The sequence below is a fragment of the Corvus moneduloides genome, chromosome 5 (genome assembly GCF_009650955.1).
Source record: "Corvus moneduloides isolate bCorMon1 chromosome 5, bCorMon1.pri, whole genome shotgun sequence".
NCBI lineage: Eukaryota > Metazoa > Chordata > Aves > Passeriformes > Corvidae > Corvus > Corvus moneduloides.
This window is the reverse complement of record NC_045480.1, coordinates 12,322,967-12,339,498: the sequence shown is the minus strand read 5'-3', so window position 1 is coordinate 12,339,498 and position 16,532 is coordinate 12,322,967. Positions and strand designations below refer to the sequence as shown.

At 37.9% G+C, this 16,532-nt stretch overlaps 1 protein-coding gene across 1 annotated transcript in view; it reads right to left on the bottom strand.

Annotated features, from left to right (window-relative positions):
* Positions 1–16,532, bottom strand: part of C5H4orf50 (chromosome 5 C4orf50 homolog) — an 81,391-nt gene that overhangs the window by 59,097 nt on the left and 5,762 nt on the right. Inside the window, exons 5-12 of the mRNA XM_032110299.1 lie at positions 14,113–14,227; positions 13,244–13,368; positions 10,650–12,872; positions 9,784–9,885; positions 7,863–8,009; positions 3,271–3,447; positions 1,015–1,071; positions 428–610 (exon numbers count right to left, since the gene is read on the bottom strand). Coding sequence (XP_031966190.1) covers positions 428–610; positions 1,015–1,071; positions 3,271–3,447; positions 7,863–8,009; positions 9,784–9,885; positions 10,650–12,872; positions 13,244–13,368; positions 14,113–14,227 — 3,129 coding nt within the window. The remainder of the gene's footprint in view (positions 1–427; positions 611–1,014; positions 1,072–3,270; positions 3,448–7,862; positions 8,010–9,783; positions 9,886–10,649; positions 12,873–13,243; positions 13,369–14,112; positions 14,228–16,532) is intronic.

Genomic DNA, 16,532 nt, shown 5'->3' with positions numbered 1-16,532 from the left:
ACTCCCTTTCCAATACAAATGTCCACTGAGTTGACTTAAGTCTTAAAATAATTGACTGTTGATATTTTTTTTCCTGACTTCTTCACAAATCTGAAACAATGCATTGTGCAGGAAAAAAATGCAAAATTCACATTTAAAATAAAATCGGGAAATATGTGCTGCATTATCCATCAGATACTTAGTCAAAATGTCAGGGGAGTGTTTCTTTCATGGAACACTGATGCACTTTGCTATAAGCTCCTGAAATTTAAACCCTGCCTACAACAGTAAAATGGCCGACTCCACTGATTTGTCAGAAGCAATATTTATAATAAGCAATGAAATATATTTTATAATTACACACTGAGTCTCACTAAACACTTTGAAAACCACCACTTAGTTCAATAGTGGAAACATGAGGATCCTACGAGGAAGGACAAGCACTTACCTCTTGATCACACACTGGTGTAAAAGCAACTATGTACTCTGCCAGGGTCATGTCATCCACCAAGTTTTTCACCTCTTCATCAAATGCAGAGTTAATAATTCCTTGCCTCTGGAATTCGCCATGTATTCTCCTAATGAAGCTGTTCCTTTCCTGGCACTTTTGGGTGAGGCAAGCCAGCTTAGCCTGTGTGGCATGAACACAAACATTCTATGGTTCTGTGATTTCACTCACTGCTGAGACTGCAAGTTTATATTTTGTGTCTGATCTGAAATTCCACACGTTTTGACCCAAAGCTATAGATTGCATTCCTATGTCTCTACATCATTAGGCGCCTCTGCACCTTCAAGAGCAGTACATGTGCACAGATAAACTGGAAAGAGATGTTCCCTTTCCATGAGCAAGATCCCCCTTTTGACAGGCTGAAGAGCAACCTTGCAATAATGTCAGTGAGCTCTTGCCTAAGGTGAAGCCCAGTAGCACCCAGCTAATCAGGGACAACTACAGAAGCAGTCACAGGCACAGAAGCCTGGAAGCAAAGGGATACACTTTGTGCAGGTCCCAAATCAGTGTTCAGGGAAACACACTACCTTCAGAGGAGCTAATGTCAGCTTCACTTCAGACTTTCTCTTCTGTAGTTCTTTCTCCTGAAAGATTTGAAAAATATCCTGAATCAATTTATCCAAGAAGCACTTTAAAATACTCTAGCAGTTTTTTGATATCTGTTTTAGACCTGACTCTGAGGTGTACACTTTGCATATCTGTGTGACCCTGTATCACAAACAAGATGAATCACTGTAAGGAGCTGGTTGCACACAGATAGGCTCTGGCATACAAACACTGCCCTACTCACATTAGCATTGGTCTTAAAAATTAAGAAAGGCTTTTGGATGTTCTTAGATGGAGCCTTATATCAGTGAGGTTACTTCATCAAACCAGCATCACAGTAAAGACTTGGTATCCTTCATCATGCACTCATGTTCATATTTACTCTGAGAATCTTTCAAAACAGTCTTTGGGGGAAAATTTTCACTTTCATTATCAATATTATATTGTAAAATTAGAGAAGAGAGAAGAAATTTTCTGCATGTATATTCCACTCTGAAAAGTGAACATCAACAACCTTCTACTCTGACACAGCTGATACATGTCCTCTGTTAGTGTAGGTGAAGCAGGGTGGGCCAGATGACTTAGTCTGTACCTTATGATTAAAATCTACTGATGATAACCCTTTTGTCTGATTATGTAGAAAAAACACAGTATCTTGCCAAGAAAAATCCATTACCATTATGAATCATTACAGTATTTTCGACAATAAGTACAGATTCTTTGCATTCATTTTGCCTGAAAATTTACATTTCTGCAAAGTTTACAGTAAATATATGCTTCATTAAAAAACTTTTATGATAATTCAGTTATGCTGAAAAAGATCACATGGGCCTCAGCTAATAAATTGTGGGCTTGGGAGGAATCAGAGCAGGCAGGACAGGGAAAACATGTCTTTACATTGCACTAGCACTGGGGGAACAAAAAAGATCTGGCAGTAGGGTCCCTGCACTGGAGACATTCAATTCTTGATGAGGCAGGGAGCAACATATTTTGAAGATGCAATAGAACAATTAAGATTTTTCTATTTATATGGACAGCATGTCTCACCCTTTACTCACCTACCATCTGATATCACACCAGACACTACAAAACAGTTTCATTTTACCAGCACCATTCTTCTAAGAGGCATCCCCTAATCCATACCTGAGAGAAGCCACTAACCCTCTTTACAGGGCTGGTTTAGAGCAAACCACAGCACATGATGAGGCTAGGAAAAACAAAACAAAACCACCACCACCACCAAACAAACAAACAAAAACCGAAATTGTAAAAAGATGGATCTACTGTGGAGAAAGTAGAATGAAACTTGTTCCCAGTAGGGAGAAGACAATAATCTCTTGTATTTCAGAGCAGAGACAGAGGAGAAGCATGTTCTACTTGTATCAGGCTATGAAGAACAAAGAGCACTATTGAGAACATGCCATTTACTAGCTGTTTCAGAGTCTGATGGGCAATTCCAATTTGGCTCACACTGTAACTATCATCCCTTTCCAAAATACAGTTCCCAATAGGAAAGAAAATCAATGGGAAATAAGTCCTAGGAGGAATTTGTTTCCACCCAAGAGTTCAGTAGCTGCAGTCACACTTACAGCAGCAGCTTTGCTGTCACACTGTAAGGCAGCAGCTTTGCAAATCTTAATGCACCTGCTCTGGCTTGTCAGGTGAAATTAGTACACAAGTGTGAAAACTGCTTGCGTAAGTACACTTGTGCATACATGGGGGTTCTCACCAGAATAACTATGACAAAAATCCAACCCACACACGTATCTGAAAAAGTGTTACTGAAACTCTTCATGTGTACCCCTAGCAGATGAACAAAAAAAGTCAGGAAAAACTCTATCAAAATTCTGTCACTAGCTTGGTGTTTCATAATCTGATAAAGTGGAACAACAGAGTCAGGAATGTTAAAAATCCTGACAATTTAAGCCAAGGAGGTGGCTCTGTAGAGCATTTCAGCATCACTTTGCTTGCATTACACTATGGGGATTAATTAGAGCAGAGACTGAACTTTCATGATCATCTATCATTTTTTCATAACATGGATCACTCAGGCAGTTTACATCTTTTACTTATTTCTCTGAAGTCAGGGGTACTTTTATATACCTGGAAACCATTTAATTATCCTCATATTCATTCCCAGGAAAGAAGACTATTTTGCTTTTCCCCTTTGAAAATAAAGATGTAGAATCTGACATCTAAGCTCACATTTAAGGACACAGAAAACGACTTTATGATACCTTTTCACATAGCTGAGCCTGAAGGAGTTCCACTTCATTCTGCAACTCATGAAACTGATTTTGTAATGCAGCCTGGTCCCTGAGCTGGGCTTTCAAGGTCAACACTTGCTGCTCTAATCTCTTACTGGCTATTTTATTCACCTCTTTTTCCTGGGCATCCTTCAATGTGTACACAGGCTAGAGAGAAAATACACAGATTTTCAATTTAGGTGTATAAAACAACAAAAATATTCTTAATCATGTTTTATACCACAAAACTTCTCAATCAATATAACTACCTACCTTGTACATCAAAAAGAAGTAAGCTGATATAAAATGTATGATTCCAAAACTTCATGAACATATTAGCACTAATATTTTGCACTAACCTTAAACTCTTTATATGTAAGGAGTACTTGACCCCTGTGAGAGCAGGTATGGAATTGGATTTTCGCAACATTTCTTCAAGGTAAATATTTGTATTGTAATAATTTAATAAATGGGAAACTGGGCAAAGACAGATTAAGTGACCAACCTGTGGTCACATAGTGAGTAAGAAAAAACCTCAAAAGTTCCCAGTCTCCTGCTTCAACAAGAAGCTATATAATATGCCTCTTGTTCTTCTACATATATTTATCTCAGAGAGATAATTTCTCTCCCAAATATGTATTTGCTCTGGAAGATTATTAATAACACTGATCAGATTTTAAGTTTAAATTTCTATAATACTTTAAAATAAAATGGTTTTTACATTAAAATGTAATAATAGTGATACAGAAGAAGTTGAAAGAGAAACTTCTGAATTTAACTCCTCCTCCCCCACTCTCTGATTTCTTTGCTTCCAATTTCATGCACTTAGATTGAAAGGATTAGTGAGAGCTCTAGATTGATGGTCAGCATCATAAGCTCAGTTCCTAGAAGTGACACTGCCAGATTAAACTTATAGATTTAGAATGAGGAAAATTGGAAGGAGAAGGAAGTATCCTGACAAACATTCATGCTATTATATTAAAAAAAAAATTGAGTTGGTACACACAGCTGGTAAAGATTTCTGATAATACAGTACATAGTCTAAAAGATTAAGCTAAAAATTATAGTCAGACCCATATACTGTGGTAAAACCATATAACTTTCTGACAAAACAGAATGATGGCTTGGTTTTAATGGTTACAAACATTGATACAACTGAGAGAGGAGCTAATACTCAGCCCTGCTGTACACCACCACAGTAAATTCTTCCCAGGCTTTCTGACAGCCTTTCTGGCTTTGACACCCTTGACTACAACACACTGAAGGCACCATTCCATAGGAAACAGCAAACTGAATTGTAGATCACATCACTCTGCCTGCAACACATCACTGCAACACAGAGAAAAACAGAAATATGACACTGTCATAGTGTTCTTCCTCATATGAAGCAAGTCCTCTGTGCACACCATTGGAGCATGTTGAATGCTTTGTACCAAACTTTTTGGCTCCCTCTTGTGTCAAGAGAACAATGGGAACTGCTGGACACATCAAGATGTATTAGACCAGGGCTGCAGGGACAAAAGCCTGAGAATGAGTCCATGACATGGTATTTTCCTCATCTTCTCTCCCCCACAAAAAAAGGATGTTAAAACCAAAAGGGAAACACTCCCTAACTCCCTTACTTATGGAAAAAAAGGCAGGGAAATAAAACATTTGCATGAAGGTTAGAGACAGAGAAAAGTTCCCTCTTTCCTTTTGCATTTTGCTGACCTGCTAGCACTTTTCTGTAGTTTCAAAGCACAAATGATGCATACAAGATTTATATATGAGCACTCTGTCAGATGCCCCAGTTTGCAGTGACCATAGGTTATCTAGTCAAGCTCCAGAAGGATGAAGGACTCAGCAGCTGGGACTGGGAAATAACCAAAGGATAACTAAGCCCAAAACACAGCATTTAACACACTGCATTCTTGTAAAACCTGGCAAGATCACTAGTCTTTGAAGTTGGTGCCTAAATATTAAAAATAAAAACAGCATCTTGCTCTTGTTGTGTGAATTGTGCTTGTCTGCAAACTCAGTGAGAAAATGAGGAATATGACCTATTTGCTACAGGCTGTGACAGTCATCAGGGGTTCACTGGGGAAGCCTGGCACCTTATTTACTGTGTGCATTTCATGCAAAATTCTTCTATTAATTTTTAAAGCTGTAGATATTACCTTGCCCCCTTCCTGCTCACCCCCATATTTCTCTTAAATTCAGCCACAGCACCACTACTCAGAAGGCCACCTCAACACCCCAGAAAACTCATCCAAATACTCCTAGGCTAAAGTGTATTTCACCTGTTCGCAGCTTCACTGAAATAGAGTCCGAGCAGTAAGCTTCAAATATATTATCTTAGCTCTCTTTTACTTGCAATGAATAACACCATGACAGCCTTATGGAGTCTCAGGTGAGAACTAGGATCCCTGGGCATCAGGGACTGTAGAACGTAAGACACGTTAAAAGTCCTAAAAGACACACTCAGAACACAGCATATCTCAAAGACCCAGAGTGCTCACATCTTCACTTCTTTAAAGCATTGCAGACAGAGGTTTTCCACGAAGAATGAAGTTTAGAACAGGAAAATTCATCAATTACTGTGATTTACTGCGTAAGAGTTTATTAATAACTTTGCAGAGTGAAAAACAGTTTTGGACAAGGGTGGCAAGTAACTGAAAACAAAAACAAGATTGCCAGTCAACAAAACTGCCCTCAGGAAGTAAAATGATGCTAGAAAAGTAGATCATGGTCCTTTTTGTGGCAAAAAGTCTTGTTTTTTCAATCTAGAAAATCTTAGCTCATATTTTAACGCCTCACACAAACCCACTATCAACAGCTTGGTGTTTATTAAAAAGTTTATTTTAAAAGTGAATTATTGAAATAAATTTGACCTTTGTTAAACTATATCTACTCTATTTTCTATCATACTACTCACTAAATTGTGGCAATAAAATCAATATTGTTTGGTTAAAACATAATGGACTTGAGTTATGCAGGTAATTAGTTCTGCCACCAAACAGTGCAACTGAAGGATAAACCCAGTTCTGTGATGTACATGGACTGCATCTTTGACCCTGGAATGAGACACATGTACTCAAAACTTTGACACTAACCCTACAAGTAATTCAATTGGATGAAGAAGTCAGACCTAAATCAGACAGCATCACAGTATTGCATAAATATATACTACTGATCAATAAACACTAATTTGAAAACATTAGCTGTTGGAGGGATTTAAAAGGGGCAGGGTTTTTCAGCAAAAGGCTGACCTGCACATTTTCCAGTGTAAAAACATTCTGTCAAAGGTTGATGAATTTTATTCTCATCTGAGTCACAGAAATAATTACCATCTTACTTCATTGACCAATAGAATCCACAATAATTGCCCCAGACTATCCCCAAACAAAAGGATTAAAGCTCCATTTCCTAAAAGTGCACCCAAAATCTTAACTAGCTTAAACAAAACAAGTGATACGTTTCTTTTTATTTTTAAACAATTTGGGAGTTTCTTCTTTCTTGAAATAGATTCTACTGTATTAGGATGCTACATGCCAATACATCACAATGACATGAAAAATCTGTACTTCTTTTTCGTTTAACAGTCAGAATTCAGCTGTCTAAACACCAGCCCTAAGTGCCATATAGGGTGTACAAGCGACCATGAAGTAACTGCCTAGGACTTCCAGGTGGCCAACTACACCCTCAGCCAGGATGTCCTAAGGCCTTTAACTGGGGTAAACTGTGACATTTAGGCAGTGGAACTGATCTCAGAATCCTTATACTTTCCAGAATTTGTTTCTATTTTCTTCCAAAGTCATATCTATCCAACCTGCTCAAAATGAATTTGCAAGTATTGTAGATTGCTACAAATGTGCTTTTCCAGCTGGTAGAAATTGCATATTTCTTCTGTGCAGCTTACCAGTTAAGGAGGACAGAAATAATTTCAGGGTTAGCTGAAAAGTCTTGATAAAAGCTGCTTCCAGAAGATTATTCAGTAACTAAAAATCTTTACATAGAACACTTTATTTTGGTGGAAAACATAAACCTGTATCAAGACAGAGAACCACCGGAAATTTAAAAAATGTTTAATTTACAGCAAAACCAGAATTTCTGTGATATAAATGCATTCTAGTGAGACAGAAAGATATCCTGGATTTTGGGGACACATATTTGGGCCACATGTGCCCATTAAAGACTTTGACTTTAATCCACACCATCTGTTCACAGTGTCATTTTGCCTGTCCAAATCCAGCAATCAGGGCTACAAGGCCTGAAATCAGGGCAAAAAGGCCAAACACTGGGAACACTGGAGACTCCTCCAAGACCTTTCATTAAGGCCACCTGAAAATTACTTTGGCTCAAGAGAGCAGAACAAGAGCCCTCCTAAACAAAAAAGTGAGGTGTTTATAATGCCCATGACTCTGGACTATTCTGCAGACAGATGGTCTACCTTGTAAAACATCTGCTCACTTTTAAGTTTCCAGTGGCTGGAGAGGCTGTACACTTGCTTCAAACCTATTCCCAAGAACAATAATGGGTGTTTCTTCAGCCACAACACTCCCTCCCAAGGAACATGCATTTCTCCATTCCATTTACATACATACCATTGGTTTGCAGTGCTGCTTTCCCTGCATTTTGTCCCCAACTTCTTGCTTAAGGCAGTCTAATTCTGAGAGAGCCTGTGTCAAACGAGTTTTCATTTCTTCGTACCTTGTTTCAGCGAAACCAAGTTCTCTGTACCACTTCTGAGCCTAACAGGAAGAACAAAAATTACTGAGTATAATTAGTCCAGCAGCGGTATCATTTTTCAATACCAGCTTACAACCACAGATTTGAGGCTGCTCTCTACATCATAACTTTTGGACTGTTATAAACTGATTAAATTAAATGGACTTATACAATACACTACAATATTATCATAAGAAATTAATGCAATTTTAGAAGGACATCCTATAGAATATCTCACTAGCTCTATGCGAAAAATAGTATTTAGATTTATTCTAAATGTGAAGGTACCATGAATATTTTGAATAAAGTTTAAAAAAGCAGTGGTGTATACAAACATGATTTCAGAGATTACATCTTTGAAAGCCCTCAGAGCAAAGTTAAAGTAAGTTTTTATTAGCTGGGTAGGGGAAAAAGTTTTTCTTGAGGAATGTTTCCTGGTTTCAGCTGGGACAGAGTTAATTTTCTCCTTAGTAGCTGGCACAATGCTGTGTTTGATTCAGTATGAGAAGCAAAACAACAATGTCAAAAATGAAAAATGAAAAGAAGGGGAAAAAAAGCCCTCCATATGTTCACCTTTTAATTCTTTCTAGGGTATCTTTATTCCACTTACACACATTAACTGTAGCTTTAAAAACAAAAGCAAACCCAAACCAAAAATCACAAACAAGCCCCTCAATAGCTCTGCTGGTCACCTGACAGCAATCTCTCCTTCATATGATAGATCATTTTTTCCTCCCTTCTGAAGCAAAGGTTTCACATTATTTTAAGTAAACTGAGGAAAGTATTGTAACACACAACTTCTGTATAACACACAAAAGGATTAGAAGGACCCAAGTTAATTAGATTTTACAAAAGAAACAAAAGTAAAACTATATCTTCATGTTCAAAAGACAAGGTCAGAAGTCCTTGCCTAAACATCCAACAGTCATCCAAATCCATCCCTTTATTCCAGTTGCCTCACCTGAAAGCTGGGAAGTCTTATAAAGCAGTTGTCAAAGGACAATAATTTTGTACAACCACCATGAAAACCCTATTGCTATTTTTCTTTTACATAGTCAACACCCATGTTGGCTGCCAATGGTTTGTCCACAGGGAGTGTGAGTGATGCCTGTTACAGCCCTATAAATATATACTTGCCATAAAAACAATACATTCTGCTTAGACGTGCATAGAGTGGAGATTGACTAATAAAAAATAGCAATGTGAATATCTAGTGCATTTGAAAAGGCACAACACTGAAAGCTTCCTCAGATGGAGTCAAAAGTGCAGATTTACTCGAGAGAGGCACAGAACTACCCCATCCAAACAAGTCTCCAAGTAGGTGGTGCTGGACTTGGTGTGGAGAGAAGGGGCAGCATGTCGGGCAGTGCCTCTGGATATGGCAAAGGCCTGACAGCGCCAGGCTGCACAGGATCTAGCTTCTCATTCAAAAACTACTTTCAATTCAGGTTTGCAGTAACCCTCAGTGCTTCTGCTGCCTTCTCCTCCTGCTTATTCTCAGTGATGTAGAGGGAAGCAGCCTGCCCAGAGATGGCCAGAGTAGGCAGGTTGTTGTGTGTGCCTGTGTCAGGCACTCAGCCCCTGCCACAGTGTCCTGCAGGAATGCAGCTTCACTTTATGTTCTAAGTGACTGTGCTATTCATCACTCAAAGATCAGGGGAACATTTTGGTTCTGCAGATCAGAGACTTTCCTGTTTTGCAAAAGTGTTAAAGCCTGGCAGAAAGAAGACAGCCATGTTAGAAAACACAAGCAAAAACAAATTTGCTCCTCAGACGTACATCAGAGTAGAAGGTTACCTCTTTTTTTGACTTTTCTAATTCCTTTTGCTGTACTTTTAGCTCCTCTTCTGCCTTTCTAACTTGCTCTTTCATCATACTGTAGCTTTCAAAGATGATGCCCTGGATAGACAAAAAGACATGATGATTCTTCTCACCTGTACAAAATGGCACATTTATAGAATGTTGTTTATAGAACAACATATGGTTTTCTCCAAAATTACTAAAAAAATTGCATAAAATCAACATATTACATATAAATATTTCCCTGTTGACTATTCTCAACTGAAGTAGTAATTCTGCATTTATAAGTGCATAGTAATCTCCACAGAAATTCACTGTGGTGTAAGCTACCTGACTACAAAGGAAAAACATTGATGTGAAATCCAGCACGAGTGAAGATCCTGTCTTTAGACATATGTTTCATATGCATCAAAACAATAAAAAAATTAGACCCAATCAGAATAAAAATTAGTAAATGAACATGTGCACACTTTTCACCAAGACATGATTTTTTCACCATTATAACAAGTTTCCTTCTGTTAGGAGAACTTGTGGTAGAATAAAAGCTTCTTGGAAAAGCTTTTTCTCTTGCAGTAAGATAAAAAAATTTTTAAAAGCCTGAACAGTGCAGTCTTTTAAGTATTATTTTTGACTTTGTAGATTGCTGTATCACTTTAACATTCTCTAATACAACATTCCAAAAAAACCCCTTTCTGGCATTTTGCCTTCTATTTCAAAGTTAACTTTATCACCTCAGTTCACGTTACAGGTTACAAAGTTTCCTCCATCACAAAGGCAATTCAGCTTTGCCCTCCAAATAACATTGGTATCTCCCTTTCTTTAGAAGATCGTGCTCGATAACATTCCTTACTGTTAGTATTTACCTTTTTCCCAGGGGAATAATCTGAAGGATCTATAGGCAGAACTCCCTGTTCTTCAGTTTGTGTTACACTACATGCTGTTCCAACTTTCTTTGGCTTAAGACCATGTTGTTGACTTCCTTCTTTTAGTTTTACTATATTTTTCTTTGTTCCTATACTTTTCTCTTTTCTCAGCTCTTCACAGGTGAAACCTAAAGAAGACATTAATTCTTTCAAATTTTTATTTTCTAAAATAAAGTTTGCATTTGCTTTCTGAAATTCCTCAAGCTGTTCTGAAGTTTCTTGCTTGATTCTGTCTATCTCTCTTTTCAGTACACATTTTTCCTCCTGTAAATCAGAAATGGTTTGATAACAGCTAGTTTTGCAATCTTGGAGTTCTGAAACTAAGATCCTATATTTGTCTTGCTCACACTTTATCTCTGCCAAATGTCCCAACAAAGTTTCTTTTTCACCTTCTGAAAGAGCTATTCTTTGTAAATTTTTCTCTCTCTCCTGTACTAATTCATTACATTTTGCTACATAGTTTTCATTGTCTTGTAATAATTTAGCCATTTCTTTGAAGCATCTGCTTCTCTCTTCTTTTAGGTCAGAAAGCAGCTGGAAATACCTCATTTTCCTTCCATTCAGGGATAGAACACTCCCGTGAAGTTTATTTGATGCAATTGTCAATGAGTCCTTTTCAGAATTCCTATTTTTCTCTTCAACATATGAGAGATTCTTAGGGAAAGTTTCAACTAAAAATGTTCCTGGGGTCATGGTGTTTTCTTCTGTAAAGTTATTATAACATCCACCAGCAACTTCTTTCTCATTAATTAAGTTTTGGAATGAAACAATGTTAGCCTCATCTACTGCTAAAACGTATTGAAAATATGCATCCATCTCCTCTTCCAGGGCACGCATCATCTGAGCATATCTGTCATTCTCCTGTTGTAATATGCAGACTTTTTTGGAGTAATTTTCATTCTCTTGCATCAGCAGAAATATCCTCTGAGAACATGCAGCCACTGCTTTTTCCAGTACAGATATTTTCACATTACATTCATTTCCAGCTTCCAGGGATGACAGATGACAGAAACACTCATAAAAAGTGTTCCCTGGTAGAAATAGTTTTCTTAAGCACACAGCCCTCTCTTGCAGAGGAAACAGTAAGTTTAGTGGATACCTCTTTTCATCTGACCAAAAAAATTTCTGAGAGTATGCATGTTGCATGTTTTTAGCAGCTATTTTTTGACACGAGAAATTCTCCTCATTTGGTTCACACAGTTTCAAAGTCTGGTCTTTCATTTTTTTCAGGCCAATATTACTGGAGGGCCTTGTTTGGTGAGTTGGTTTCTGAGCCTGCTTTTCCTTCTCTTCCATTTCAGTTAAGTCTTCTCCATTGCATCTGCTATTCACATCAGGGATGCAGTTTTCTGAGATATTTTCTTCGTCCACTTGTTCAGGACTCCCTTCAAAACACTTTTTAAAGTCTTTAAAAGCAACAGAGAAACTTTGGGCAATCTGTGTGCTACAGAGATTCTCTTTAGCTTCCACTCCTTGCTTCCCAGGCCTGAATAATTCAGTTTTGTGGAAAACTTTAGGACTTTCCTCAAGATCACAGGTCAGCTGTTGTTGTTGGGCTTTGTCATTCTGTATTTCTTCTCTTTTAGCTCTCCCTGTAAAGATTTTTTGGTGATACTTTTCATCATCAAAATCTTTATCCAGACATATATTTTCACTTATGCTTTTTGGCAGAATTTGCATGTTTCCCCAATGTTTTTCCATGTTGCATCCTTCTAGAGACGATGCAAAAATTTCAGCCACAGCGGAAGGCAACTTTGCATGAAGAAGTTCAGGAGCTTTGTCATAAAATCCTCCTTTTGCAACAATGCAAAGGCCATCAGACCAAAGATCAGTATTTGCCTCACAGAAACTCAAACTCCTCACTTTCTTCACAGAGGTGAAAGCTGCTGTGTGGCATCTTCCAAGTTCAAACCAGGTCAGCTGGAGCTTCTTCCTCATTAGGGCTTCAACCACAGAAGCAGGGAATGTCTTCACTGGTAGAGTTATACTTTGTGTCTTCAAGAGAAAAAAGGTTTCTTCATCCTTGGTTTCCTTAATTGTCTCATTGATAGAGAACTTTGCAGAACAAGGGGGAAGCAGCCCTGCTGCATGATGACTTGGGGTACACCTGAGCAAAGTGAAACTCCCTTCTAGAGTACTTGCCCTCTGTGGTCCAAGAGTGACCTGGTGATAGCAAATGAGAAATGTTGCAAACTGAAATATATATACCTAAGTGTGCTGCTAATCATAATTTGTTTTTTACTTCATTCATAAAATACTTGATTACAAATTGATGAGAAAAAGCCATTTCCATACAAAGGGTTTTCAAATTATTTAAAGACTTGCAACAAGAGTAATGTTACAAATTAGGTATGAGTACTTCAATCATTTTCTTAGTGCACACCTGTATACACCTTGTAAAGCATCTGTAGTGGCCATGATTTAAAGCTGTTTTTATATTCACCTTTAAATACACCAACTCTTCATTTTCTCCCCAATTTCACATGCTCCCTGTGCACAAAGATAGCAAGAACAGCAGTAACTTTTCTTCTCACCTGCTCAGCCTCAGGTAGACCAGCAAGTTTCACAAAGGCACTGGAACTGCATTCCAAAACTGGTCCAGGTTCTTCTGGTAGCTCCTCCATCTTCTTTAGTCCATCACAAGTACAGGCTGGTGTTTCTGTCGTGATAAAGCACAGGACAAATGTAATGTCTCTCCCCAGACAGTTACACAAAAAAAACCACCCAAAACCATCTGAGCAGATGTTTTGAACAGAAAAATATTTTAGTGAGAGTATGCTCAAAATTACCTTCTCTACCAGCAGCATACACAACAAGTGAGTGATACAGATACAAGCACAATGTTAAACAAGAAAACAAGCTTCATAAAAACCCATAAATATTGAAGTCTAAAGTAAGTTTTATTTAGGGTTCATGGTTCCCAGTTCCCAAAGCATTTAGAAATGGAAAACACACTTCATTACAGTGGGCAGGTGAAAACTTATAGATTAAACTTACAGGTTAAAATTATTCAGTGCAGGTCTGCATTTACATGCACTAAAATTTGCTACAAAATTCCCATTAATTTATGCTGGAAGAATTTACCTGATATAATTTTCCAGCATCAGAACCTTCACGTTGTTTGGTCTGAACAGCAAATCTGACTGCTGCACAGCATTCCCAAATACTATGCTTCATCCAGGACATACAAAGTACCCCCTCACCTCTGAAAGTTCCAAGATTTCTTGCAAAAGCTCATTATGTGAATGGTGGCAAACAGTTATTGTTTCACCTTCCTCAGATACAGTTTACAGATGAGGAGGATTTTCGAAGAGTTTACACATTCTAAGTCATGCACAACCCAATGAAATCATCTTCACTTTATTGCACAGAAATGAAAGCAAAAACTGATTTCTTTGTATACCAGACTCTTTATCATGTAGCAGCACAACTGGAGTTTGAGTAGCTCTGCTTCTGAGTGAATCCAAGACTGCTCTCCATTTCAGATTCTGAACTTCATCCTGAATTAGATCTCCATTCTTAAGAGGGAAGAGAGGGAGGAGAAGAAAAAAAAACCCCACAGAATATATATATATATATATATATATATATATACAGATATATATATATATATATATACAGATGTGGTGTCTGTGATATGAAAACCAGGCACATAAATTTCCTCTGCTATTTTACATTCAAAAGACCTATTATTTCGTTAGAACTTGTATTGTTTTATACCATTTTCTTATTTCAACATTTTCCAGTAAATGTTGTAGTTGTAAATTTTCCCCTAGTTTTCCCCTTCATACTTTATAAAGCATTAAGGAAGAAAATATGAGTCATAAGCATGTAGTATGTCAGATCACAGGTGGAACAGTGACTAAATCAACAAAGGTCATCAGCAAAGATAAAACAAAGTCCCATCAAGTAGGGAATGAGACTAATAGTTCAGCGCCCTGCTAAAAAGACAATTGTTCCTAAGTTGGAAGAACTCAAAGCTGAACAATCATTCCAAACAAGACTTTTATTTTTCCATTCATGATTTAATTGCAAATTTCATATTCTGCTCTTGACATTCATCTTGAGTCCCTGACTGAATTTGACACTTCCTGATGCAAAACAGATACCCCTATTGCTTGATAATAGCAGATCACATTTCACATGCACTGTGCTCATTTTCAGTGAACAGAAGAATCAGATTTGATTGTCTCAACAAAACACATCATTGAGATGGTAACCAAAACAGCTACACCACAGAAACCACGCCAACACAGGCACTTTTGTCTTCCTGCACTGCTCTGCATCAAACGCCAGCAGAAAATAAATCTGGTCCCTTTGCACTGAGCTACAGTTTTAAAATTACATATGGATGGGATAGGCAATGACTTCCAAGTCTTCAGTTCGTAGTGAGTCAGAAAAGGCTGCTGATTTCCCACAGGATCCCCAGTGAGATTTTTATTTCAACCCAAGTCAGTTGCCTCAATGTTGTGCTCTATTAAAAGATGTTGATTAAGAGACACAGCTTAAGTGGAAACTACCACACTTCCAAGATTTCTTCCCTTATTTTCTCAGTAATATCAAATAATAGAATGGTTTGGGTTGAAAAGTACCTTAAAGGTCATCTAAAGGTCATAGTTACAACCCCTCAGTCAGGAGCAAGGACACCTTCCACTATACCAGGTTGCTCAGGCCCCATCCAACCTGGTCTTGAACACTCCCAGGGGGAGGGCATCCACAACATCTCTGGGCAACCTGTTTGAAACTAATGCCAATTCCTTGGAACACAATCATTCCTTTCCTGCACCTCTTCCTTTATTTCTTCACAGAGATCAACTCTTGATTGATATGTGGGTACTGTCAAAAGAAAGTTACTCGAAATGATGTATAAGATACAATGCTTGGATGGCAGAACATCACACTGAGAAATCAAGACCTCAGCTGTCATGTGAAAGCTGCAGAAAGATGCATTGCTTGGTGTTCCATACTTTTCCTTCAACAGGCCCCCTAATGCTCACATCTAGAAACTGGTAAGTCAACACACAGCCACATGTAACAAGCTGCTTTCTCCTGTGTGTTCACTTCTCATTCAGGCATATACTGCAATTGGAACATCGCAGACAGGATTCTGATACTGAGATTGGAAATTCAAATTTTCTACAAGATTTATGTGACTACATTCCACCACGAGATGCAGTTCACCTCTTGGAGCTCAGTCTAATTGGATCTGGTATTACTGATGAAGATGCAGTAATGACTAAGGCTAGTCTTTAAAAATAACTGATGTGATTGGTATTTGAGTGACATGGTATTTACTGAGAAATCTCGTACTGTGTGTATTTCACAGGAGTGTGATAAGCCTGTCTTCACAAACTAATTTTTTCCTGGCTGTGAAATAGGCAAATGATGCCATTTGCTCTTTCACTGAGAAATATTATACAAGCAGTTTTCTAGGAAACTAACAGCCCAAAAATCTTTCTTGTATTGCACACAATTTTTCATTTTTATAGCTGTTGATGGAGTATGATGAGCTTAAATAGGATTTTTCTTGTAACTATTTTGGCTTAAATACTACAAGACTGAGGCGATGAGACTGAGAAATTCTATTTTAATAGGTGCCAGTAAAACTCCAGATAAGGGGGAAAAACCCTTTTCAGTTTTACAGAAAAACACCAGATGTCTCCCTCCTCCTTTTATCACAGATATTGAAATTTTTTCCCTGCTATCTCAAGTCACTTTCTACTAGAAAAATGCAAGTGTATTTGTAGTACCAAAAGAGGAGGAAGAGACAACCAGAAATGCAGAAGGCACAAGATTTGATGCTGCTGATGCTATACGCAGTAT